We start from the raw sequence: 25,644 nt of genomic DNA on the forward strand, positions 1-25,644 counted from the left end.
GGAGCGCCCGGAGGGGGGCAGCGGGGAGCGCCCGGAGGGGGGCGCGGGGCCGGGCAGCGGGGAGCGCCCGGAGGGGGGCGCGGGGCCGGGCAGCGGGGAGCGCCCGGAGGGGGGCGCGGGGCCGGGCAGCGGGGAGCGCCCGGAGGGGGAGGTGGGGCCGGGCAGAGTGGAGGGGGGCGCGGGGCCGGGCCGAGTGGAGGGGGGCGCGGGGCCGGGCCGAGTGGAGGGGCCGGAGGGGGGCGCGGGGCCGGGCCGAGTGGAGCGGCCATTGGTGTCAGAGCGGGGCAGACTCTGCCGGAATCTCTATATCTGCTCTTTCGGTTGCGGAGCCACTTTCTCCAAGAACTGGCGGCTACTCGCTCACCTGTGCAGGCACACAGGGGATGTAGGAGGGTCTGGGACTAATCCCTCAGTAACCTCGCTGCAAGGCGCTTCCGGAGCTGTCACCAGGCGTGTTCTATACGGCTTCACATCAAATCAAGCCCCGCAGTATAATCTACTCCTGATCAATACTGTAGAGATTTATTATTCCTACAACATCAGAAGTATTTTGTTTTATTTATATTTTTATATGAGCGATTATGAGCTCGTGAGAACAGTGCCGTTAAAACGTTCTACCTCATATTCGTAAAGCCCTTGACAAGGTTACACATTGTAGACTAATTAACAAAGTTACATCACATGGGATTCAAGGAGAGCTTGTCATTTGGATATGAAGTTGGCTGAAATGCAGGAGACCGTGTTGGAGGATTGTTTCTCCGCCTGGAGGCTTGTGACCAGTTGTGTTCTGCGGGGATGGATGCTGGGTGCACTTTGTCATTTTCCTAAATGCTTTCGATTAGAATCTTGGAGGCATGATTAGTAAGGTTGTGGATGGCGCTAAAATTGATGGTATAGTTGGTAGTGAAGAAGGTTCTCTCAGATTATCAAGGGATCTTGATCAATTGGGCCAGTGAGCTGAGGAGTACCAGATAGGGTTGAGTTTGAATAAATGCGAGGTATTTTAGTTTTGTCAAACAAATAAGGGTAGAACTTAGACAGTTAATGGTAGGGTCCTTGGTAATGTGGAACAAAGTGACCTAGGAGTTTAGGAAGGTTATCTTTTTGAATGTTGCATCACAGGTAGACAGAAGACTAAGACAATGGTTAAGAAGACTAAGACAGTGGTTAATTGCTCAGACCATTGAGTATAGGAGTTAGGATGTCATGTTCAGGGGTGTTGGTGAGGCACTTTTTGACTGGTGTGTATAATTTTGTTTGCCCTACTGCAGGAAGGATATTATTAAATTGGAGAGGGTTCAGAAAGGATTTACCAGGCTGTTAGATAACACGGTGTGAAGCTGGATGAACACAGCAGGCCAAGCAGCATCAGAGGAGCAGGAACGCTTGACATTTTGGGTCGGACTGTATCGGCAGTTCGTACTATCTCGGTATCAATTTCCTGCTCCTCTGCTGCTTGGCCTGCTGTGTTCATCCAGCTTCATGCTGTGTTATCTCAGATTCTCTAGCATCAGTAGTTCCTACTATCTCTTCATCAGGATGTTGCCAGGAGTGGAGGGCTTGAGTTATAAGGATAGGCTTTTTCTTCAATGCAGCATAGGAGGTTGATGGATGACCTTAAAGGTTTATAAAATCATGTGGGGCATAGATAAGGTGAACAAATGTCTTTTTTTCCTGGGTCAAGGAGTTCAAAACTAAGGGGGTAATTTAAAGTTTTTGACAAGACTTGTAGCTTACGTTGTGGATGAGATTGTAGACTTGCTCGCCGAGCTGATGTGTTTGATTGCAGCTGGTTCATCACCCTGCCAGGTAACATTGTCACTGCGCCTTTGGTGAAGCCTTGGTTTTCTGTCCTTGTTATTTATATGCCTCAGTTTGCTGGGGTGGTCGGCTTCATTTTTGGAAGTGAAGGCTAGATTGAGAAAATTACTGGAATATGATGACTCTGAAGAAGAATCTTTACCAAATTTTTTTTTTACAGAAACCATTTTCCTGTCAATATGAGGGATGTGGTAAAGGTTTCTCCAGGAAAGGTCATCTTACAAGGCACCTTCTTCTTCATGGAGAAGAAAAACCATTTAGGTCAGATACACCATGAGAAATTCTTAACTTCACTGTAAGATGTTTGTTTTCATATCCGTTTAGTCATTTAGGGTAAATGCAGCCAAGAATCAACCAAATTAAAAGTCTCTTATAAAGGAAATGATTGGAACTTCTCAATTATGGGTGTACAATGCCTCAGTGAAGTAGTGTGCTGGAAACCAAGCTCCACTATTCCTGGAGAGAGATAATGGGAACTGCAGATGCAGGAAAATCCGAGATAACAAAGTGTGGAGCTGGATGAGCACAGCAAGCCAAGCAGCATCTTAGGAGCACAAAAGCTTACGTTTTGGGCCTCTACCCTTCATCAGAAAAGGTTTTCTGATGAAGGATCTAGGCCTGAAACGTAAGCTTTTGTGCTCCTAAGATGCAGCTTGGCCTGCAGTGTTCATCCAGCTCCACACTTTGTTATCTGTATTCCTGGAGTATTTTTAAAAGTTAAACATTTTTAAAAACATGTGCAGCATTCCCAGTTTTCCTGTCTTTCAAACCCAGGTTGACAGCATGGACCAGGTTTCTGTACATAACAAGAAAGACAGACTATTTATTACAAATGTCATCCAAGTGAACCTTCTCTGAATTGCCTGCAATTCAATAATATATCTTTCCTTAAATAAGGGGACCCAAGCAGCTCTCAGTTCTCCACATGTGGTCTCACCAGCATGTTGTACAGTTTTCTATTCCAACCCTTGAAAGAAGGACCACCATTCCATTGGTCTTCCTGATTACCTGCTGCACCTGTCTGCTAGCTTTCTGTACTTCATGCACAAGTACCCCAAGGTCCCTTGGTGTTGCAGTTTTCTGTAGTTTTCTTCCCCCATCTAAATAATACTGTTCTCTTGTCCTCCCTTCCAAAATGAATTTCTTCACGTTTTCCCACATTATACGCCGTTTGCTAACTTTTTGCCGACTTAGTTACCCAATGATATGTCTCTAAACGGTATCTTTCTCGCAACTTGCCTTTCCACTTTTTTTTTTGGTCACTTGCAATTTGGATTCAGGTTACTTGCTTCCTTCCTTCCTTCATCACTAATAATATATTATAGTAATCAGTTGCAGTGCAAGCAGTGATCTCTGTGGAACCCCACTGTTACAAATTGCCAGTTTGAAAAAGAACACCTTAATCCCACTCGCTTTATACGGCAAACTTTTTATTAAACAGAGTGTGCCAGTTGATGAAATAGTCTGGTTGATCAAGAGGTCCATATATTCAATGTAAAAACATGTACTAACTAATGCAAATATACTGCAGGGGTTATGCACATCACTGTTATAATTTATTTACAGCATAAATTACTTGAATAATAATACAACATTGCCTTGAATAAAACTTAGTGGTAGAGATCCTTCTCAACTGACTACTTGAACATGGGGGAGATCATGATAATATGGTAAACTTCCAGTATTTCAAGTATGTATTTGCTGATTTTTCAAGAGTGCTGACTAAAACAAAGTTCGCTGTACTAGCTCTATCACCATGCGAACTTACTGATTTTAACCTTTTGTGAAGTATCTTGTTACTTGCCTTCTGCAAGTCCAAATACAGTACATTTACCGGTTGCTGTCTATCTACTCTGGTTGACATGCCCAAAAATCTCTCACTAAATTAGTCAGGCTGTAATGATTGGCCTCTTTCAAATTGGCATCCAGGAACACCCACATACTGCAAACTGTGACTCAGCACCCGTAGAGCTATCGTTAAAGCATTTTTAATATTTCAACATATTAGCTATCTATGTTGCTGTTTACACATTCTAACTTTTATTACCATTCATTTTCTATTTAAAACTTGAAATAACCTAAGTCACATACCAGAAACTTGACAAATGGCTAGCTCGTCTTTATCGTATAGCAAGGACTAATCTAACGAGGTCCTGTTAATTTATCTCAGCCTTTGCCTATCACAAGGTCGTCACCTCACCCACTCTTCTCAAAGAGACCAGAAAATATGATGCACTGAGGGAAGAAGGGTTAGTTGGAGATGAATGAACAAGCTGTGACTGTTTTTAAAGGTTCAGGTCAGGGCTGATTGAGCATTACTGTGCTCAACAGCGATTGCTTCGGATATAACTGGAAAGTTATTCCTTGTATCAACCATGGAAGCATCATAATATGATGTAATGTTTAGATTTTCTTATGGTTTTCTTCACACTTTGAAACAATCCCAGACTTAACCTTTTAATGTCTTGCAGATGTACAGATGAAAGATGCAGTAAGACTTTTACAACAAACGACAATTTGAGAAAGCATATCTCAAGAAAGCATGACAATATAGAAAAGCTTTATTCGGTACTGGATTTCTTTTCCTTTTTGTCACTAATTGACGGGATATGGATGCCATTGGCACGGCCAACATTTGTATCTAATCCCACAATTTTCATGTGTGTAGTAAGCCCCTGTCAACTGCTGCCCTTTATGGTGAAGGTTCTACCTCAATGCTGTTAGTGACGGGTTTCCTGAATTTTAACCCAGTGACTGAAGGAACATTGCATTTTCAAATCAGGATGGTTTTGACTGGTGGGCAACTTGCAGGTGGCATTTTTAGCATCTAGCTTCTTGTCTTGTAGGTAAAGGTGGTAAGGATTGAATGTTTGAGTGTTCTGTCAAAGAGGTGTGCTGTGCATCTTGTGGATGGTACACGGGTGCAAATGGTGAGGGAGAAAACTTTCAAAGTGGCGGATGGTGTGCATTGACTTAGACAGTATCAAGTTCTCAAGAGCTGGAGCTTCACTTATTGGGCACTTGAAGAGTTTTCCCATTGCACTCCTGACTTCTCTTGCGAATGATGCAAATTGTTTAGGGAGTTGAGATGATTCATCAGCTGCAAAACCATTATCCTTTGACCTGCTCTTGTAGCTATGGTCTGACTGGTCCAGTTAACCTACTAGTCAATACTGATTATATTGAAAGGTCATTTCAATAATGTTAAACTCTACCTAACACACTGTTCTCTTGTCACTAACACTTTTCCCTTCCTCATCACTGCTTGAGGCTAAACGAGACTTTGCAAGATTGGCATCTTTTTGATTGAGATGAGCTTTCAACCACATGGCTACACCACCCAAATTGCCTAATCACACTTCCTAACTTTATTTATCTTTGCCCCGCCACATTTTATCTGCAGCTGAAATCCTCAACTGTACCTACATTTCCCAACTTGACTATTTGAATGTTTTCCTGCCCAATAGGCATTTTCCATCGTACCCTCCATAAATTTGGATGTATCATAACTTGGCACCATACCCCATTCACCTTTAAATTGCATTTGACATTGGCTGCTATTTTTGCAGCATCTAGCTTTTTGAAACCCTGTGGCTTCTTTCCTCTACCTTTTGTGGTCTGTTTCTCTCCTTCAGAACCCTGATTCTGTAATACTGTCTTTTTTATTCTTCTGATTTTATTTCCTCAACTATTGCCTTTAGCTACCTCGGCTCTAGAGTGCAGAATTCCCTCTTTATGCCTCTTACCCCTCTCTTCACTTTTAAGATCTTATGCTTGTACATTTGGTGATATGTCCTATACCTGCTTAGGTAACTAGGTGTCAAATTTTGTTTGCCAATGTTCAGGTGTATTATACGATATTAGATTTGTTGTGTAAAAGTAACGTTAATTTTGTTTTATTTTAAACTGCATGGGAGGTTTGGTTTTGGTTTCTTTCCCCAACTCAAATTTTGTTGCTGTAGCTTTTTTTAAAATACAGATCTTGCAACCTCATGAGTTACTGGTTGAGTTAGCTTACAAGCAACTTTCAAAGTGAAAGGTGGTCCTGTAAGGTGGCAACTAAAAGGATAACATGACTGGCTGCATGCGTTGAATTTGTCTTGGTTGTTTAATTATTTGGTGTTATATGACATTGGAAATCGTCTCTCAAATCATAACTATACATAAAATCTAATGATCGTCTATCAAATTACCCAAAGATTATCGTGCATTAATCAGACCTGTGCATTCTTGCCTGTACTAGCATGTGTTGAAAACTCAAATTTAGTGTGCTGAATGAAATGAATTGAATAGTACAGAATATCCCAAAGTGGTTTACATAAAATTTTGTTCAAGGACAGGCTGGATGAGTGAATTTAACAAACTTAGTTATGCTCACTTTCTTAACAATCAGTGAACTGATGTTTCAAACATTTCCTTTAATGGCACTCTCCTTTTGAAGAATATTTTCACAGAAACTTTTTTTAAAGAAAGGTATGATCGCAGAATGTTCCAAAGTAATTCACATCTAATGGCTCACTTTGAATTGTAGTTATTGTAATGTTGGGAAATATGACCCCAATTGTATAAATGTCACAATGTCACTTAAAATAAACACAATGAATTAAGCTCCTAGATAAGCTGTCTTTGAAGATGATGTTATTATGGATAAATCTCATCCAGGACACTTTTCTCTCATGTTTTCCTACAAAAAAAGCCACCACCTCTTCAATGAACCAGCATTATATCAGCGTGTGAGAGGGTGTTCACACCTCTGGATTGGATCTTTAATCCATGAAAATGTGATTCCTTTGTCAAGACTAGTCAAAGTGGCTGAAATTATTGCACTTTTAGAAGCTGCTCACAATTATCAGAAGTTGAATATGTGCTGGTGGGCTGTAACTTGCACAAAATTAAAAATAACTGACAACATTTTTGTCAACTTTGTTTTTATTGACAAATTTTGTATTTTGCTTGTAGTGTGATTTTGAAGGATGTGGCAGATCATTTAAAAAGCATCAGCAACTCAAGGTGCATCAGTATGAACACACAAATGTGCCACCATTTAAGTAAGTATCAAATACTGCTTGAATGATTTTTCTCCAATGATAAGGAAATATTCCAGTCTTTTAATTACACTTCAGTCTCTTTGCTAGGTGCAATTATGAGGGTTGTGACAAACGTTTCTGTCTACCAAGCAAGCTGAAGCGTCATGAAAAGATACATGCAGGTGTGTTCCTAATTTTCTTTTCATCCAGCATATATTTAATGAACTATTCCAAGCATCTTGCCACATTTGCTGACCTAAAACCTTCCTTAAGATTTTATGAGATTGGAATTTCTTGTGCCACCGCTGTATGGTAAAAATGTATAATGTGATTCAGAAACTGTACAATGTTGTTTAACACCTGTCATCATGAATTTTTTGTTACATTCTCTCCATTGTTGCAAAATAAGGATTATGAACATACCTATAAATTAGGAATAGAAATAGGCCATTTGACTCCTTGAGCTTGCTCCAGCTATGTAGCCATGATGTGGATATGGAGGTGCTGGTGTTTTTGGACAGGGAGGACAAAGTCAGAAGTCACACAATGCCAGGTCATAGTCCAACAGGTTTATTTGACTTCACTGGCTTTTAGAGTGCTACTGCTTCTTCAGGTAAAGTTAACTACCTAACTTGTCGCAATGCTCAACACTTATGAGACAGCTGCCACTTCATCTGACAAAAGAGCAGCACTCTGAAGGCTTGAGTTCACATAAACCTGTTGGACCATATCCTGGTGTTGTATGACCTCCAATCCACATTCCTGTGTTTGACTTCCTAGTGAATTGTATCATTGTTAGTCTTGTAGAATGCCAGCTGTCATCAGATCTGTTTATATACTGATGATATGATGGAGTTATTTGTACAGTTTTGATTTAGTGACAGCATGTAAGCAGTTTCTGTAGTCAAATAATGTTGCAAGTTGGCTGGTTGCTTGCTTAGGGTGTGTGTAATGTGACTTGTTTGTATAAGGATTTGAAAAATTCAGGAAATTTCAGTGACGTTTACATAAGATAAAAAAAATTAATACTTGGAGAACCTGTCCTTTCAGAATATGTGGCCATAAAACAATGTCTAGTACAGTAAAGGAAAATGGTAATAAATCCCTGGGCCAACCACAGCAAATTACATAAAGTAAAACCACATAGTATTTCTAAATAATTGAAAATTCCCGGAAGAAAAGAAACCTGTAATAGTTTTACTACTTGACCACAATATTAAAAATCTAAGAAGACAGGACTATTTGTTTACAAGCATTAATTTATTTTTATTTTATGAATTGGGTCGGATAGCTCTAACCTCTTCATGTGAGGTTCTACACTTAAATTTGCTCCCCAGTCTAGTGAATCAAAAAATTGGAGAGAATGCACTAAAAATTATTTCTATTATCAAAACAATAAACAGTCATTTTTAATGAACAGTCCTTTAATTGAAAAGACCAATACATTGGCTAGCTAACCCATCACAATGCTCAACACTTGAGACAACTGCCCTTGTACAAGCTAGACCTCACTTGTTAGATAGTGATTAGTAAATGACCTGAAACAACTAAAACAATAGCATTCAAATAGCTGCACAGAATATAAAAGTTCCTGACTGTAACCACACCTCAGCAGACAGACTTGTCTTGCAATCTATTTTCCTCCAGCCTTCCCCTTTTTGTTTTCCCCATCTCCTCTCTTAGCAAAAAAAACCCAGAGCAGGTAGAGATGAGTGTGGGGCTGGAGGAACACAGGTCAGGTGGCATCTGATGCTGCCTGACCTGTCATCTCTGACTCCAACATCAGCAGTTCTTAGTAGCCCAGAGCAGGTAGCCTTTTTCTTTCACCGATCTGCCCCCAAACTTGTCACCACCTATTCCAATTGAGAGTAAATGTGCTTGTTGGTTTCTCGATGGTTCTGCTGTTAAACTACTGAATGTGTCAAAACATTGGTAGATTTAAATAAAAAAAATTGAGCACTTCAAGGATTGTTTTCTTTGTATGTATCTGTGTTGCTGTCTGGCCTGAGTACACTGTATCCTTAAACAGAAGGATATACTCTTTCTCCATGATTAGCTAACATTAAGTGTAATTGAAGTCTGTAATGGAAATGTTGGCTTAAATTTGCAGAGGGAGAGAATCAGCTTTTCACATCAGATCTCCTTGCCCTTCATACTTGACTTGTACTTTTGCTTCTCTTCTCGTCCCCAGTGACAGTCCTGTATACAAAATAAATGATGTTAGCATGTTATAACTGACATGTCATGATTCTGCAGGTTATGAATGTAAAGTGGAATTCTGCTCATTTATTGGAAAAACCTGGACAGAGTTACTTAGTCACACAAGGGAGCATCGCAGAGGTAACCAAAGAAATGAGAGTTAGTTGCAAAGTAATTGAATAGTGTTGATGTTCTTGAAACAAATGCTATTGTTTAACATGTATTGTGACTGCCACTTTTCTTAGTTTCAGCTTTAAGCTGTATTTAATTTTTACTTAAATTTCTCCATGTGTTCCTTCAGTTCTCCATACACCGTGCATATGCCAGCACGTAACTATAAATGCATGAAATTTTACAAGTTTTTAAAACTAAAATTACTTTCCCTTTTGAATGCACATACTCCATTACATCATCCCAATTTGTCAGTACCCATCATCTCTTCAGGTGATGTTACTTTGTGCCTCTGACATGTCCGAGGTTTCCTTCCTTCACATACGCTTTCTTGGTCTCTTTTCCCTGCCCTGTCCCACCACACACACTGCCATCCCGACACCGACACCATGTCCAGCTTATTTCCTGCAATTTTTTGTCCTCACCACTTTCTCCATCCCAGACTAACTGAGGGGTTTCTTTGTCCTCACTTTCCACCCACTAGATTCTGCATTCAGAGGATGATGATCATCATCATCATCATCTACCATCACTGCTACCTCCAGCAGGATGCTAAAACTTAACACCTCTTTCTCCTCCCTTGTCAGCATTCTATAGCAACTGTTACCTTTCTTTGCACACAACATCAGAAGGTGTTGCACCTTCTGTGATTACACTTGCCCTTTTATCTTGTCTCTCCTCACTGTCCAAGGCCCCATCTATCTGTTCCAGGTGAAGCAGTAGTGTACATCCTTCAATCTAGTCCACTGTATTTGCTGCCCACACAATGGTTTCAATTTACTCAGAGACCAAAAAGACTGGGTGACTGCTTTGTGGAACAACTTCACTCTAAGAATGACCATGACCTTCACATGGTTTTCTGTTTTAAAACACCAATGGTGGTTGCGCTAAACTTCTGTCCTGGGTTTGCTGCAGTGTTTGAACAAAGCAAAACTTCACTGGAGGAATAGCACCTCATTTTCCACATTACAATCCTCACAACTCAACACTGAGTTCAACAACTTTAAAGTCTAAATGCAATTTTGATTACAAAATGCCCATAATGCGTTGAAGACATGAGTTTGCTCTCAGCAAAGCTGACCTAATTTCTACAATTCTCACACAATATTACCACCTGTATAATTTCTCTACTATCATTAACACCTTTTGGTCTTCTGTTCTCTGCATTCTCACTACCTGTACTGCTCACTCCTCTTTGCATTTTGTCAAGTGTATTATCGTCATTTTTCAGTTTTGAAAGTCATGTTGCCTTTTGTTAACTCTTTCTGTAATTCACAGATGCTGCCAAACCTCCTGAGCTTCTCTAGCATTTGTTTTTATTTCGAATCTTCAGCAAATGAATACTTTTTTTATAAGATTATGAAATTCTTGAAGATTGAAGGCAAATATTTTTGCAGTTTCAGAATTTTCACTGAACTATCATGAATCCTAACCAAATCTGCAGAAAACTGCTGTGGACTAGTTATTAACTTGGTTTGCTGTTAACATTTCATTTTGTTCAATAGTGGAAATTCAGTCTGCTTTTAAAAGTTGTAAGTATGATTGGGAATCTCTTAATATTTTGAATTTTTATTTAGAAGACTTCATTTGTGACCAATGCAATAAGAAATTCAAACGCAAATCCTTTTTACAAGCACATCTTAAAACTCATGCTCAAGTGAGGGAAGTCTTCAGATGTCCCAGGAAAGACTGCGAGAGAACTTACACAACGTCATTTAACTTGCACAGCCATATTCTATCATTTCATGAGCAACAACGAAATTTTGTTTGTGGATATCCTGGCTGTGGGAAAGACTTTTCTATGAAAGTAAGCTTCATTTTGTTACAAATTATAAAGATGAGTTTTAGCAAGAATCCCTTTTATTGAGAATAAACTAACTTGATGCTTGTCTAGATATTTTTTGTGAACATTTGTGTTTTTCATTAAAGAAAGATGAATTGAATCATTTAAGATCCAGTTCCCTACACCTGCAAAGTATAGCACGTAGTGCCATAAATCTCTAGATGAATACATTAACAATGACTAGTGATTTATGGATGAAAGTTTTAAAGTTGTAAACTAAATATGCTTTAAAGAGATCAATACCAACATTTAAAAATCACCTTCTATTTGTGTTGCAGCAAAGTTTGGAACGTCACGCTGTTGTTCATGATCCTAAAAAACAGAAATTAAAGGTACTGTATCAAATATGTGGAGTTTGAGTTTATATTACAGGTCCGTTAAATATTCCATAACATCACTTGTACAGTGATAAACCTGGCTTTACAACAAATTATTTTATCATTCCTGCAGGTGTTTGAGAAGGAGGAATTTGCATTGTAATTGTGAAAGAGCCATCGATAATATTTATAAATCTCAAACAATTAAGATTTCCAATTCTCAGCATTTTTAAACAATGCAGGAACTATGCCTGCAGGGGGTCTCTGTTCTTGTCTTAAGAGTTAATGATACCATTAATTGTAGGACTTTGAGAACCAACCACACTGTTTAATTTTCTAATTCTCTGAACTTGTCACAAATACTACATTACTATTTTTCATGGATAACTTGCAAAACTAAAGCAGAGTATGGAAATGTACAGCAGATTTGATAGTAATAGGAAAGACAAGTTGACAGTTAAGTATTAAAACGTTGATGGAAACATTAAATAAGTCATATCACATCAATGAAGAAAGTGTTGAAGTTGTGTTTGACACTTTTTAAAACAAAATTATTGCAAACATAGGCCATGCTCATACTGTGGAGGAAAAACAATGTTTCCAGAATTTTCCGTTACTATTTCAGATTTCCAACATCCCTATTTGCTTTTAATGTTTCAAATGATGGCCTTCATCAAAAGGATTCCATTTGTAAAGTTAACCAATCTTTCTTTACTAATTAGCTAGATGAGTTTGGTTAAATATTTTAGCATCCATTAATATTTTAATGTCCTAGACATGTAAGGTAATTTGCACACTTAACCTTGATCCTGATGCAGTTTCCAAGAGCACAGATTTTACCTTGGGTGTTGAAAATCACCACCTGGTGGAAAAGGAATGCTAAACCTAAAAGTTCAAGAGGAATGAAGCAGCAGAAATCTAAGTGGATATCTGATTAAATGACCTTGCAGCTGTAGGGTTCTATTATATTGCTTACTGTTCTGCGAATTTAGCTGAACATAATTGACTTTTTGTATTTGGCCTGCAGAGCTCAGTAGTAAGTAACATTGTTTCAAGAGGGAAGTTCTTGGTTCTGTTATATGTTATATCATCATTCCTGCAGGGAAAACGACAACATCCTAAGCGTAGTCTTGCATCTCGCCTTGCTGGATATATCCCTTCCAAGAACCAGCCTGCTGCTGCCTCATGTATTTTAACTGAAATGCTTGAAAAGACTAAAACGTCTGTATTAGAAGAAAAAGATGAGCTAACTCAACCAGTGGTAGCCAATTAAGGTAATGAGACTAAATGTAAACTTTGAACTAATACTTCAATCCAGGTTCTCCATGGATACATCAGCTTTTCCAATGTGTAGCCTTCTACCCTGTTTAGACTCGTGGTGGGTGTCCCGCCATATAGTAAGAAATGGAGTAACTCATACATTTTATTTTTGTACTTCAAGAACTCTTGTATATACAAAAGTTAACTACTGCCATTGTATAGTAAAACATACTCAGTCAAGTCAGTTAAAAACTAACAGATTTTTCACTCCATTTTGACCATGCTGCTACTGTAATTGTAAGTCTGATTTTGAACTGTCAACTACACCCATTTAAGACATGGACAGTTGATTACTTCAAGTTTACATGGCAGATCCAATGATTAAAGAATGTTATCTAGTTTGTGTTAAATAAAGAGATTCAGGAAATGTCTTCAATTCATTACTAAATCTGTTAAGTTTTAGTTATTAGTAATTAAAGTTTCAGTACTGTTTTGGAAACACGGTGTACCTTTTGATCTTGCGATTCCATTTTCACCTTTTTGTGCGCTTTCATTTCTTTGTCAGACAGATGCCGTAGAATGCACATTGCTGCCTTCCCTTCTTTAATAATCTTTGGCTTAAATATGTATGTAGCTTTGTCTGGCATGGATTGTACAATTTGATCCAGCAATATTTCCTTTAAGAAATAAAGAAGAAAGCTGAACACCATTTCATGTAACTTAATTCAAATAATTAAGTCAAGCTTGATATTCTGACTAAATCAAATGGTACCACAATTAGGAAACATTGTATCCATAATTTAATCTATATTTCAATAGTGTAATTTAGCAAGCCTCCTCTTTCCCTACTCCTGCTTCAGTAATTTGGCTGATCAGTTAAATTGGCCTCTTTATGCACTGTAAGGGTTCTGTAAAGAAATTTAAAAGCCATAATTCATCCATGCCTTTAGACCGCATTGCAGAAATAACAGCTGATGGAGAGAAATGTCACACAGCTTTTTTAAGCACAATCAGATCAGCCACAACCTTGCAGAATGTTAAAGGAAGATCAAAAGACTGAACAGTCCACCACCTAATTTGTATGTTTTTACTGAGCAGTAGGAATTTCCTTGGGTTACTCATGACAAACAGTGGTCTGTGATAGAGAAACCCTAAAGAAGCTTCCAGCAAGCCAGTTAAAAATCACTGTTGCAATTTTGAAATACCTTGATTGCGGTAACACTTCCCATTACAAGAAATATCTTATTTGAGATTGGCAATAGTCACCACAGCTCCAAGGTCTTTATAATTTTACAGTCAACAATGATTGTGCTTGAACAAATTTTAATAAATGTAGATAATACTATTGTGCCAAAGTTTAGCCATTAAAATTAGGGCAAAATGTTTGTTAATAAAACTTCCCAAGGTACTTCACAAATAATGAAAGAAAACACAGTGGCCCACATAATAGGGTGAATTATATATTTGGAAGCAAGGGAACAGAGTTCTTTTAATTATAGGAGAAGCCCCACATTTTTTTTTGAACAGGTGACAAAGATGATTGATGTAGACATTGATAAAATGCTTTGCTGAAGTCCATAAAAGATTCTGCATGGTAGACTGGTTAGTAATTTTCGATTATATGGGATGTTGGGAGACCTCGCCAATTGAATACAAAATCGGTTTGAAGTAGGAGACGAGGTGGCAGTAGAGGGTTGTTTTTCAAACTGAGGGCCTGTGACCAGCTATATACCACAAGGAGCAGTGCTGGGCTGCTTATCATTCATATAAGTTACTTGGGTGTGAATACTGGAGGTATGCTAAGTAAGTTTGCAGATACCACCAATTTTTGGTGTTGTAGTGGATAGTGAAGATGACGATCTGAGTACAAGGCACCTTGTTTAGATGGGTCAAGGGGTGGCAGGTGGAGTTTAGTTTAGATGAATGATACATTTTAGTAAGGCAAAGCAGGGCAGGACTTACACAGTTAAATGTAGGCCCTGGAGAGTTTTGCTGACCAAAGAGATCTGGGGATGCATGTACATAGTTTCTTGAAATGTTGAGTCCAGGAGTTGGGAGGTCATGTTGCAGCAGGACTGGACACTGGTGAGACCACTTGTACAATTCTGGTTGCCCTTCTACCAGAACGATATTGTTGAACTTCAGTGCAGAAAAGATTTACAAGGATGTTGCTGGGATTGGAAGATTTGAGATACAGGGAGAGGCCGAATAGACTAGTCCTTTTTTCTTTGTTTTGAGCATCACAGGCCGAGGGGTGAACTTAGAGGTTTGTAAAATTGAGGGGCAATGAATAGAGTGAATAATTAAGATGTTTTTGCTAGGTGAGGAGTCTAAAACTAGACAGCATAGGTTTACGGTGAGGGGAAAGATTTAAAAGACCTGAGGGGTAACATTTTCAGAGGGTGGTGTCTGTATGAAATGAGCTGCCAGTGGAAGTGGTGGGTACAATTACAACATGTAAAAATGCATCTGGATGGGTACATAAGTAGGAAGGGTTTAGAGGATTATGGGATAAATGCTGGCGATAGGGACATTGTTTGGCAAGCATGATTTGGACTGAAGGTCTGTTTCCATGCTGTATGACCCTCAGTCTCCTTGTGGCAGTAAAATACATTGGAGTGTAGAAAGACCTGACCCAGGACTCCAGGGCTTTGGAGGCAGCATGTTGTTTAGGATCACTAATGAGCCAATTTACATTAACATTAAGCTACTAACAATTTTATTTCCGCTTAGATAAAGTATGAACTACATAGCTATCCCATACATCCTGATGGCTGTCCAACAAACTGCCCTTTTTTTCTGTTCAATTGTACAAGAGGGAGAAGGGCCAAATGTGCAATACCACATCAAAATATCTTAAAATGATCAAGTTTATAATAATAAATAAAGGATACTTCCATCTGAATTCCTTTAGGACAAAATTCAATCATCAAATTACATTGTCAATAGCATAAAAATGGAGATTGATTTACCAAATTTTAGTCTTTGTCAGGTCTTACCATCTTATCTGCTTTGTCTATTACGGCTCCTTTTCTAACAGTAATCCGAACATGGTGCTTCTTGTCAATCCATTGCTGGATCTGCTTTATTTTTGTTTGCAGGTCGTGCTTTGCAATGTCTGCTGAGAATGTTTGCTCCTTGATTTGACAAGCTCCTGCATTCAGAAAAAGCATTTTTAAAAAATATATAAAACATGTTTTTGTTTACTTCAATGTGAGGATAGACCTCCCATTCGAAATCTGACTCTTAACCCCCTCAGCGTCTCCCAACTCCTCATCAACCCTACCTCTTTAAAATAAGCTTCTGTTTACGCTATCATCTACTCTGTTGCCTTCGTCTTTGATTTTGGTTACGCAACAAGGATTTTATTTTAAGAATGCAATGTAATAGATTTTTCCACACAGATTCCCCATTGTATCTAAACACCTTAACTACTTGAATATTCGTTTAGTTAGAACATGACATTCTGGTCAGAAAAAGTGTTTGAGACTGTAAAAATTCAACTCTATGTAAAGTTGTTGTAGTCCCAAAAGACCAAAAGGCTGCTTTCTTATTAGAGACACTGACTGGTGGTGAGCTTAATCGAAGTGTCACCACAACACAGGTGAGAGGTGAGGATAAGAAGGTGGGACCTTCACAGTGACCTCAGCTGGCGCAGGAATTGAACCTATGTTATCGTGTCACTGCATCGCAAATCAGCCAACTGAGCTAACCAATGTCAAACACTAATGTGTTGACTCCTACTGTAGCACACAACTATCTTTTGAACAGTAGTAGAGAAATTAATGTTTTATTTAGAAAATGGTTTCAAATACTTCTCACTTGGTCAGAGTTTTTCGTTAAAATGTTCTTAAATTCGCTTTTCACTTTTTACATGTTTATAATGAAGTAATACTTTTTAGATTTGTTTAATCATCCATGTTTTCAAGGTTGTATATTCTCTTCGCAAAAAGACCTGCCAGTATTTGGCATAAGATAGCATCAAATTTGGACATCATTGACTATCTGCATTTTTTTGACAGGGTTTCTTCATGAATGCTACAGTCTGTGATGTTGCAGTCTAAGCTCTGGCCATTCAGTGTCTTACCCAAGGCTGTAGGGACACAATTGCATTGTGAAGCTGAATTTTTAGCCTCCGCTACCTAACCATATTGGCATGGGAAGCTGGCCATTAATTTTAAGTCATTTTTCAAACATCTTTTGACAGCTTTGGAAGAAGCAAAAGCAAGATTGCTATATAGTAGATATCCTTATCCTTACAATGCTTAGATTGCTAATTGTGTGAAAATATAACTCTTCTTTTGCTTCATCACCACCCCCACTCCTCAAAACATCAGCTCAACATGATTTCAGGACTATATAAACTAAATTAATTTCTTTTATCCTTCTCTGAGATAGGGAAGAGAAGGAAAATTTTCATTAAAATAGGCTAAATTTGAAAACCATTTCACTCAAGAACAAACTTATTCATCCACTCACCAGTGTTAGGCGCATTCTTTCTTTTTTGCCTGAGTTTCATTTGTTCATCGTGAATCTGTTTTCCTGTCATTAGTTTGTATACTGGAGGGTCAACGTTTTCCTTGAGAGGTACAGCCTTGACTCCACGCTCATCCATGATTCGAATAATATCAGCTCTATGCAAATTTCCCAGGTTCTCGCCATTTTCATCTATCACATGAACGATGCGGTGGTGAATCTTTCTTCCAATGCTCCCTATTGTTTGTCGTGCTCTTGGATCCTTTTTTTCCCTGTTTTGAGCTTTCTCAGGCTCTCCTTCACCTTCATCGGCTGTTATAAAATTTTTTACAGATTTAATCTGGTGGCTTAGTTTCCAATTAGGTATGTTGCATCCAGCCTGAAGTATCGTTTCTTTCATCATAGTTTGTATCAACAGTGTATTAAAATGCCTTGCATTTTCATTACAAATATACAAACTTGCATAACTTGTAGTTTGGAGAGCAAGTTTCTTTATGCAATGTATAGCCGTCTGAAAGAAAAACAAAAGGCAAATAATTATTGCTATATTTGTGGATTTGAACAAGTGGATTTTACATTGACGTGTTTGTGCTGTGACTTTCTGCATCATTATCAATACATGACAAAAGTGACATGCTTCAATTTAACAACTGAAGTAAGTTGTTACTGTCTGGCTGAGACCAGGTCAGAATTGTAAAATGCACCTGCATTAGTGTGAATAATAACTTTATGCACTGTTATTCAAATGCATGGCAGATGAAATATAATGTAGTTAAATAATAGGTTATACACGTTGGTAAATAGGAACGCAGATTATTATCTGAAAGGTGACAGAATGGGAAAGGAAGAGGTGCAAAGAGACTTGGGTGTCCTTGTACACCAGTCGCTCAACACAAGATTGCCAGTGCAACATTTAAATGGTACGCTGGAATTCATAGCAAGAGGATTCAAGTACAGGAGCAGGACATCTTGCTGCAATTGTACAGGGCCTTCGGACAGTCACCGTGGACTCTATGGGCTGAAGGGCTTGCTGCCATGCCGTAGGGATTCTATGATTCAAACTCTTTTCACTATTGCAATGTAGTCAGTCTTTTTAAAGATGGATCTCTGCTTCAAAATGGCACTGACCACCTTCTGATAATAAGTGTTGTGCTGATCATTGTGATACTGTAAAATAGCTTTGGTCTGAAGGATGAAAAATGTTCAAATTTTGAGTGATATATAGATATCTTGTTTTCTGTTAAGTATTTGGGATTCTTGGGGGAAGACGCACACCTGATCTCATCATTTGTATTATCTAGAAAGCCAACTCATCACATTTAAAAGTTAATGTATCTTCAAATCCCACAAAATTTTAGAATTCTAACGGTTGCTAAGCAGAGCTTTACACCTGCACTAATACACTGAGCACTTTGTGGCCAAATAATTATTGTTGCCTTGTAATAATGCTCTGAAAATCATTTTGATTAAAACCATGTGGTGTCCTTTAACCGCCTGCTAAATGATATGTAATTAGTAAAGACTTCCAGGCAGTCTATCCACAAATATCCCAGTCTCTAAAACAAGATGCTGATAAGATTAGAGTTTTGTTTGATTACAATTTCTAGAGTGTTCACATACATTCATAAAAATTTTCGCATCACTAGATAGCAATGTCTTTCATGTCCATGATTGTAGTTGAATACACCTCAATTTTAAAAATTCTCAACATTATTTGCAAGATCTTGTCCCTTACTTCCTCCAGTTCTATATACCTCCAGTATTCTGCATACATACAATTCAGACGCATAAAGTAAAACTTAAGCTCAGAGGAAGATGTTTTTGCTTAAGCCTGAATAAAACTCCCAATATAGAATTTTTTAATAGTAATCGTGAGGTATAATTGTCTATCTTACCAAACTGTTTTAAAAGAGATCACCATAGCTAAAGAAATACACAAGTTTATCTTAGACTTTTACAGTTATCTTTCAATCAAAGTACATCACCTTACACTTTTCTTGTATTGAGCCTCATCTATCTCCCATGCACCCACTACAATAATATTCTTTTAGAGAACAGTTTATAATTTTTCCAAGTTTAGTGTCATCTGGAAACTGTTGCCTGCACACCAAAATCCAGATCATATGTAAAAGACATTACATTAATTTAAACTATTATTAAGAAAAAAATAAGTTTGAATATGATCAATGAAGTTATAAGTCAAGATCCTCAATTTTAAGAATGATCATTTATGGATTACTACTCCATTTGGACTTCAGTTCCTACTGTAACATTCCATTTCAGAATGGGCCAATAAAAAGAAATAGAACTGTCCAGATGTTTGGGAGCAGAGGCGGAAGAATTGGGAGTAGGGGATTGCATTCTTGCAGGAGGGTGGGTGAGAAGAGGTGTAGTCTAGATAGCTGTGGTAGTTGGTGGGCTTGAAATAGGTGTTGATTTCGAGGCAGTCAACAGAAATGGAGACAGAGACGTCCAGGAAGGAGAGAGAGGTATCAGAGATGGTCCAGGTGAACTTGAAGTTGAGGTAAAAGGTGCTAGTAAAGTTGATGAACTGTTCAAGCTCCTCATGGAAGCACGAGGCAGTGCCGCTAACAGTCATCGATGGAGCGAAGGAAGGATGCTTCAAAGACAGCTTATATACTCACATCTACAGTAACTAAGTTGTTATCGTGGGTCAGTTGATATATTTGGACAGTTCTGTTTCTTTTTATTGGCCCATTCTGAAATGGAATGTTACAGTAGGAACTGAAGTCCAACTCCCCCTCCCTCAGTGACATTTCCCTCCTGGGCCTCCTTCAGTGTCACAATGACGCCACCCAGAAATTGGAGGAGCAGCACCTCATATTCTGCCTCGGGAGCCCACAATCCAATGGTCTCAATGTGGACTTTACCAGTTTCAAAATCTCCCCACCCCCGGCCTCATCCCATCTCCAACCCTCCCTCTCATCCCTGCCTTGTTGATCTGACGTAACCTGTCAATTTTCTCTCCCACGTCACTGATCGTCCGCACCACTCCCTACCTGCATTCACCTATCACCATCCCACCTACCTTCCCCAGCCCCAACCGTCCTCTATTTATTTGAGGTCTGAGCTCCCTTCTCCCTCCCCCATTTCTGAAGAAAGGTCCTGAGCTGAAACATCAACTTTCCTGCTCCTCTGATGCTGCCTGGCCTGCTGTGTTCCTCTAGCTCCATACTGTTATCTTTAAACAAGTGTTTAAAAGCCTGTCAAATATACTGTCTTTTGCAAAAAGTGTTCATTGAATTTGAGTCACTTTGGCAATGGCCTTATCCTAACATTCTATTCTGGACCAGCTGTTTCAGAATTATCCCTCCACAACATCTCACTGTACTATAAATCACTAAATTGATTATTCTGAATTTTGAAGGAATCTGATGACAGTTTGTACACTAATAGCATCCCCCAATTTGATAGAACTGCAAGATACATCAATATGGCAGTGCAGATTCTTGGTCCATTCTCAGTCAAACTATTTCCCTCCAACAACTGTCCACTCATTCCATTTGGCATTCACATGATCCTTGAATGGTTTGTTGAGGCACACAGCCAAAGGTTGGACGACGGATGTTAAGATCTTCTGTATGATTCAGTCTGGGTGTTATTTCTTTGCTTCTTGATCTCTGTTATGGAATTTACACATGACCCACGCTAATGAGCTGCGTTCTTCATCCTGGCCACTGCCTTGCCTTTCCATCCATTATCAATCTATAACTTCACTCAATTCTCAACCATTCAACTGTAATCATGGCACAAAATCTCCTGCAAGGAACTTCTGGCATGGTTTTACACTTGAAAATCATCAAAGGCTTCTAATGACCTTGGGCATCATCTTCAGGGCGGATTCTTTCGTCGATCCTTGCACCTGTTCATCAATAACACCAAATTCACCAAACAACATTTATTCATTGAGTTAGCAAATGTTGTGACTTCCAGCTTGAAACCAGCTTCGTACTTCATTCATTTTATTAGAAGACTCATTTCGCGTTTTCATTTGCCACATACGAAGTATACTCTGTGGGCATATCTGAAACATTTGTACAACTTTGCAATACATATTGTCTGCTCAATTCCTTGTAGCCAGTTATAAGGTAAGTAAGAACAGACATTTGTGGAGTGGAAAGTCAAAGCTAATTATGGAAGAAAGTATACCACGTCATGAAAAGGGGAGGGGTGGGAGTTGACTTATGCACTACATTTACCAAAAAATGGAAAAGTGTGTTTGCCTTTCTGCTGGGTTGACGTGTACTCAGTGACCGATGGTACAAAATGCCTCAACATATCTGACAACACACGCAGACGTAGTAAGAAAACAACACAATTGTTTCCCTTTCAAAAAGCTCACCTGAACAATAAAATGCTGCTTCCATGGGATGATAAATAGGATTCTGACTTGTATTCATACAATAAGATCAACACATTCCTCCAATGTACAAAAAAAACTGAAGACAAACCTACTGTAACAAGTCAAAAGTAACGATCTGGAGCCTGAAATAATACGACTTTCCGAAATCACTTTAATTACACTCAGTACAAACCGAAAGAACTGTGGATGCTGTAAATCAGGAACAAAAACAAAGTTGCTGGAAAAGCTCAGCAGGTCTGGCAGCATCTGTAGAGGAGAAAACAGAGTTAATGTTTCAGGTCCAATGACCCTTCCTCAGGACTCAATTAATTCTGTTTTCTCCTCCACAGATGCTGCCAGACCTGCTGAGCCTTTCCAGCAACTTTGTTTTTGTTCTTAATTACAAGCAGTACTTACATTCATTTTTCTTTGAAGAATAACTGGTAAATCATTTGGAGATTAACTGATGAGTGTGCAAGTCAACAAAGTACATTTTCTGACAAAATGACAATTGTAAAAAAGGCCTTTACTATAATTTTTGTCACGAACTTTTTTTGATTTTGTACACTTTACGTATTAAGCAGTCGAATGATGGGACAGGTTTTTGAATGTTCCCCCTCAAACAGTTACTTCCAGAAGCAGCCCACCACACAAGCCCCTGCTTCATCTGGGAAGTGTCCTGACTTGTAGAAGAAGTTTTCGAACCGCTTTCTTTATTCAAAACTTTTCTGTTAAAAGTGATTCATTCATAGTTCACTTACCCCCCGTTTAACAGACATTAAGGTCGTCTTTAGACATTTGATACATAATGTTCGATTTTAACAAAAGATGACCTTCAAAGTAAGTGCACAAACTGATGTTAATAAACCCAGGCGCTGTGACAAGGAATGATTCAAACAAGAAACGTTTAAAATAGTGATAATGGGAACTGCAGATGCTGCTGGGCCTGCTGTGTTCATCCAGCCTCACACTTTATTATCTTGGATTCTCCAGCATCTGCAGTTCCCATTATCACTCAAACGTTTAAAATATATGCGAACAGGACTAGAAACCCCTACCGTTAGCGACAACAACATCACTCAGCCTGGAGCCCCAAACCCCGGCTTCAAGTCCAGGTCCCGGGCCCAAACCCCGGCTTCAAGTCCAGGTCCCGGGCCCAAACCCCGGCTTCAAGTCCAGGTCCCGGGCCCAAACCCCGGCTTCAAGTCCAGGGCCTGGGCCCAAACCCCGGCTTCAAGTCCAGGTCCCGGCCCCAAACCCCGGCTTCAAGTCCAGGTCCCGGGCCCAAACCCCGGCTTCAGGGCTTGGGCCCGGGATGTCCGCGGTTCTATGCGGGTCAAACTCACCGGGATCATCGGGAGAAATCACCCCGAACAGACACAACAGCTTCTGAGGCCGTCAATAAACACGGAGCGGTCAGAGGTCAGTCCTGCCTGTCACCGCCGGAGGATCACAGAGGGAGCAAGTGGATCACCGGAGAGGCGAGAGAGACTGAGGATCACAGAGGGAGCAAGTGGATCACCGGGGAGGGGGCGGGGAGGCGAGAGAGACTGAAGATCTCAGAGAGAAAGCGAAGTGGATCAGAGAGGGGGAGAGAGAGAGACACTAGATAACACAGTCGTAGAGATCAACCACACAGGTCATTCTGCCCATCAAGTCTGTGCAGATCAAAAACAAGCACCTAATTATCCTGACCCCATTGTACCCGACTTTTGGTCCATAACCTCACATGGTCTTGCTAACGCAAGTGTATATCTAAATTTTCTGAAGGGTCTAGGCCCGAAACATCAGCTTTGGTGCTCCTATGATGCTGCTTAGCCTGCTCTGTTCATCCACCTTGTTGTCCCTATATATCTAAATAGTTGTTAAGAGTTATGAGGTTTATGCATCTACCACCCTCACAGACAGTGAGTGTCAGATTAGCATGACCCTCTGAGTGAAAAACGATTTCCTCACCTAAGGTCTATGCCCCCTTGTCACTGATTTTTCCGCCAAGAGGAAAAGTTCCTTTCTGTCTACCTGACCATAATTTTAAACGAGTCGTGTCCCCCCTCAGTCTTGTCTGCTTCAAGGAAAACAACCCTAATTTATCCAAGAGATAGTAGGAACTGCAGATGCTGAAGAATCTGAGCTGACAAGGTGTGGAGCTGGATGAACACAGTAGGCCAATCAGCATCAGAGGAGCAGGAAAGCTGATGTTTTGGGCCTAGACCCTTCTTCAGAAATGGGAGAGGGGAAGGGGGTTCTGAAATAAATAGGGAGAGGGGGGAAGGTGGATAGAAGACGGCCACTGAGGTCTTTCTGTCAGGAGGAGGGTAATTTCTTCAAGGCAGGCATCCTTAGAAAAGGCTTCGCAGTGGGGTTAAAATTGTTTCAGAGATAATAGGAACTGCAGATGCTGAAGAATCTGAGATAAAAAGGTGTAGAGCTGGATGAACACAGCAGGCCAAGCAGCATCAGAGGAGCAGGTCAAACTTTCTTCATAGCTAAAACTCTCCAACCCAGATCCCAGAGAGGATCACAGAGAGACAATCGCAGAGAAAGAAGAATCACTGAGAGAGGGAAACTAAGGATCAGAGAGAGAGTCTCAGAAACTGGAGTCAGTCGGAATAAAGGGAAAATGCTTACCACTTGGAGTCTTACCTGGCACAAAAAAGATTGTTGTGGTAGTTGGAGGTCAGTCATCCAGTTGGCCCCAAGAAGACTTTCCACATCAAGCAGATGTTCACCTGCACATCTGCGAATGTGGTGTACTGCATCTGCTGTACCCGTTGTGGCCTCCTCAACATTGGGGAAACCAAGCGGAGGCTTGGGGATCGCTTTGCAGAACACCTACGCTTGGTTCACAGTAAACAACTGCACCGCCCAGTCGCAAACCATTTCAACTCCCCCTCCCATTCCTTAAATGACATGTCCATCCTGGGCCTCCCACAATGATGCCACCCGAAGGTTGCAGGAACAGCAACTCATATTCCACTTGGGAACCCTGCAGTCCAATGGTATCAATGTGGATTTCACAAGCTTCAAAATCTCCCCTCCCCGTACTGCATCCCAAAACCAGCCCAACTCATCCCCATCTCCCTAACCTGTTCTTCCTCTCACCTATCCCCTCCTCCCACCTCAAGCCGCACCCCATGTCCTACATACTAACCTCATCCCGCCCTTTGACCTGTCCGTCCTCCCTGGGCTGACCTATCTCCTCCCTACCTCACCACCTACATTCACCTCCAACCCCGCCTCTTTAACTTGTCTGTCTCCTCTCCACCTATCTTCTCCTCTATCCATCTTTGATCTGCCTCCCCCTCTCTCCCTTTTTATTTCTGAACTCTCTCCCCCTCCCCCTTTTCTGATGAAGGGCCTAGGCCCGAAACGTCAGCTTTTGTGCTCCTAAGATGCTGCTTGGCCTGCTGTGTTCATCCAGCTCCACACTTTGTTATCACAGAGAGAAAGTGACGATCACTGAGAGACAGACTGAGAATCACAGAGAGAGAAAACAGCGAGACTGAGGATCATAAGACCACAAAGAAAGGAGCAGAATTAGGCCATTCAATCCATCAAGTCTGCTCTGCCATTCGATCATGGCTGATACGTGTTTCAACCTCATTCTCCTACCTTCTCTCCGTAACCTTTGATCCCCTATCTTAAATACAATGACTTGGCTGCAACAACCCTCTGTGGCAATGAATTCCACAGATTTACCTCCCTCTAGCTGAAGAATTTCCTCCTCTTCTCGGTTCTAAAAGGTCGTCCCTTCATTCTGAGACTGTGCCCTCAGGTCCTAGTCTCTCCTACTAGTGGAAACACGTTCTCCACATACATGCTACCCAGGCCTCTTCGTATTTTATAAGCTTCAATCAGATTTCCCCCCACCCCCGCTCATCCTTCTAAAGTCCGTTAAATTGCAGACCCAGAGTCCTCAACTGCTCGTCGCATGACAAGCCCTTCATCCCCAGGATCATTCTTGTAAACCTCCTTGGATCCCCTTCAAGGCCAAGAATGAAGGAAAACATAGAACAACATACACAACATAACTTAAATACATTGTAATTGACCTATATGCAAATTTTGAAATTTCTGAAACTGGGCATTTCTCTTCCCCAAACCATAAACTATAATAACACTGCCTCTTTAAAAACATACCAGTTACGTTGCTTTCTTAAACACCAG

At 40.1% G+C, this 25,644-nt stretch overlaps 2 protein-coding genes across 4 annotated transcripts; one reads left to right on the forward strand and one right to left on the reverse strand.

The window, feature by feature from the left end:
- Positions 1-266: 266 nt before the first annotated feature.
- Positions 267-13,074, forward strand: gtf3ab (general transcription factor IIIA, b). 3 transcript variants are annotated; one of them, XM_048532320.2, is made up of 8 exons: positions 267-2,082; positions 4,293-4,389; positions 6,781-6,869; positions 6,945-7,030; positions 9,105-9,188; positions 10,796-11,025; positions 11,340-11,393; positions 12,481-13,074. In XM_048532320.2, the coding sequence occupies exons 1-8, from the start codon at positions 1,937-1,939 to the stop codon at positions 12,649-12,651; spliced, it is 957 nt and encodes a 318-aa protein (XP_048388277.1). In that variant the 5' UTR covers positions 267-1,936; the 3' UTR covers positions 12,652-13,074. The 3 variants fall into 3 exon arrangements, with proteins under 3 accessions (XP_048388277.1, XP_048388279.1, XP_048388280.1); XM_048532322.2 differs by having other exon boundaries at positions 10,799-11,025; XM_048532323.2 differs by having other exon boundaries at positions 6,957-7,030.
- Positions 8,255-23,074, reverse strand: mtif3 (mitochondrial translational initiation factor 3). Its single transcript, XM_048532319.2, has 6 exons — positions 22,824-23,074; positions 17,118-17,625; positions 15,638-15,792; positions 13,148-13,315; positions 11,322-11,373; positions 8,255-9,047 (listed from the first exon to the last, which is right to left on the reverse strand). The coding sequence occupies exons 1-6, from the start codon at positions 22,830-22,832 to the stop codon at positions 8,977-8,979; spliced, it is 963 nt and encodes a 320-aa protein (XP_048388276.1). The 5' UTR covers positions 22,833-23,074; the 3' UTR covers positions 8,255-8,976.
- Between the last annotated feature and the right edge of the window lie 2,570 nt (positions 23,075-25,644).

Source organism: Stegostoma tigrinum, chromosome 6 (assembly GCF_030684315.1).
Source record: "Stegostoma tigrinum isolate sSteTig4 chromosome 6, sSteTig4.hap1, whole genome shotgun sequence".
Taxonomy (NCBI): domain Eukaryota; kingdom Metazoa; phylum Chordata; class Chondrichthyes; order Orectolobiformes; family Stegostomatidae; genus Stegostoma; species Stegostoma tigrinum.

What these genes read in the sequence shown, in the direction of transcription:
- gtf3ab (XM_048532320.2), top strand. Translation starts at nt 1,937, where the DNA reads ATGATGACTCTGAAGAAGAATCTTTACCAAATTTTTTTTTTACAGAAA. An exon ending in GGAGAAGAAAAACCATTTAG is followed by an intron (nt 2,083 to 4,292) that starts GTCAGATACACC and finishes AATGTCTTGCAG; the next exon opens with ATGTACAGATGAAAGATGCA. An exon ending in GGAAAGACTTTTCTATGAAA is followed by an intron (nt 11,026 to 11,339) that starts GTAAGCTTCATT and finishes TTTGTGTTGCAG; the next exon opens with CAAAGTTTGGAACGTCACGC.
- mtif3 (XM_048532319.2), bottom strand. An exon ending in TAGACAAAGCAGATAAGATG is followed by an intron (nt 13,316 to 15,637) that starts GTAAGACCTGAC and finishes TATTTCTTAAAG; the next exon opens with GAAATATTGCTGGATCAAAT. An exon ending in TGCTGCAACACAAATAGAAG is followed by an intron (nt 9,048 to 11,321) that starts GTGATTTTTAAA and finishes TTTTGTATACAG; the next exon opens with GACTGTCACTGGGGACGAGA.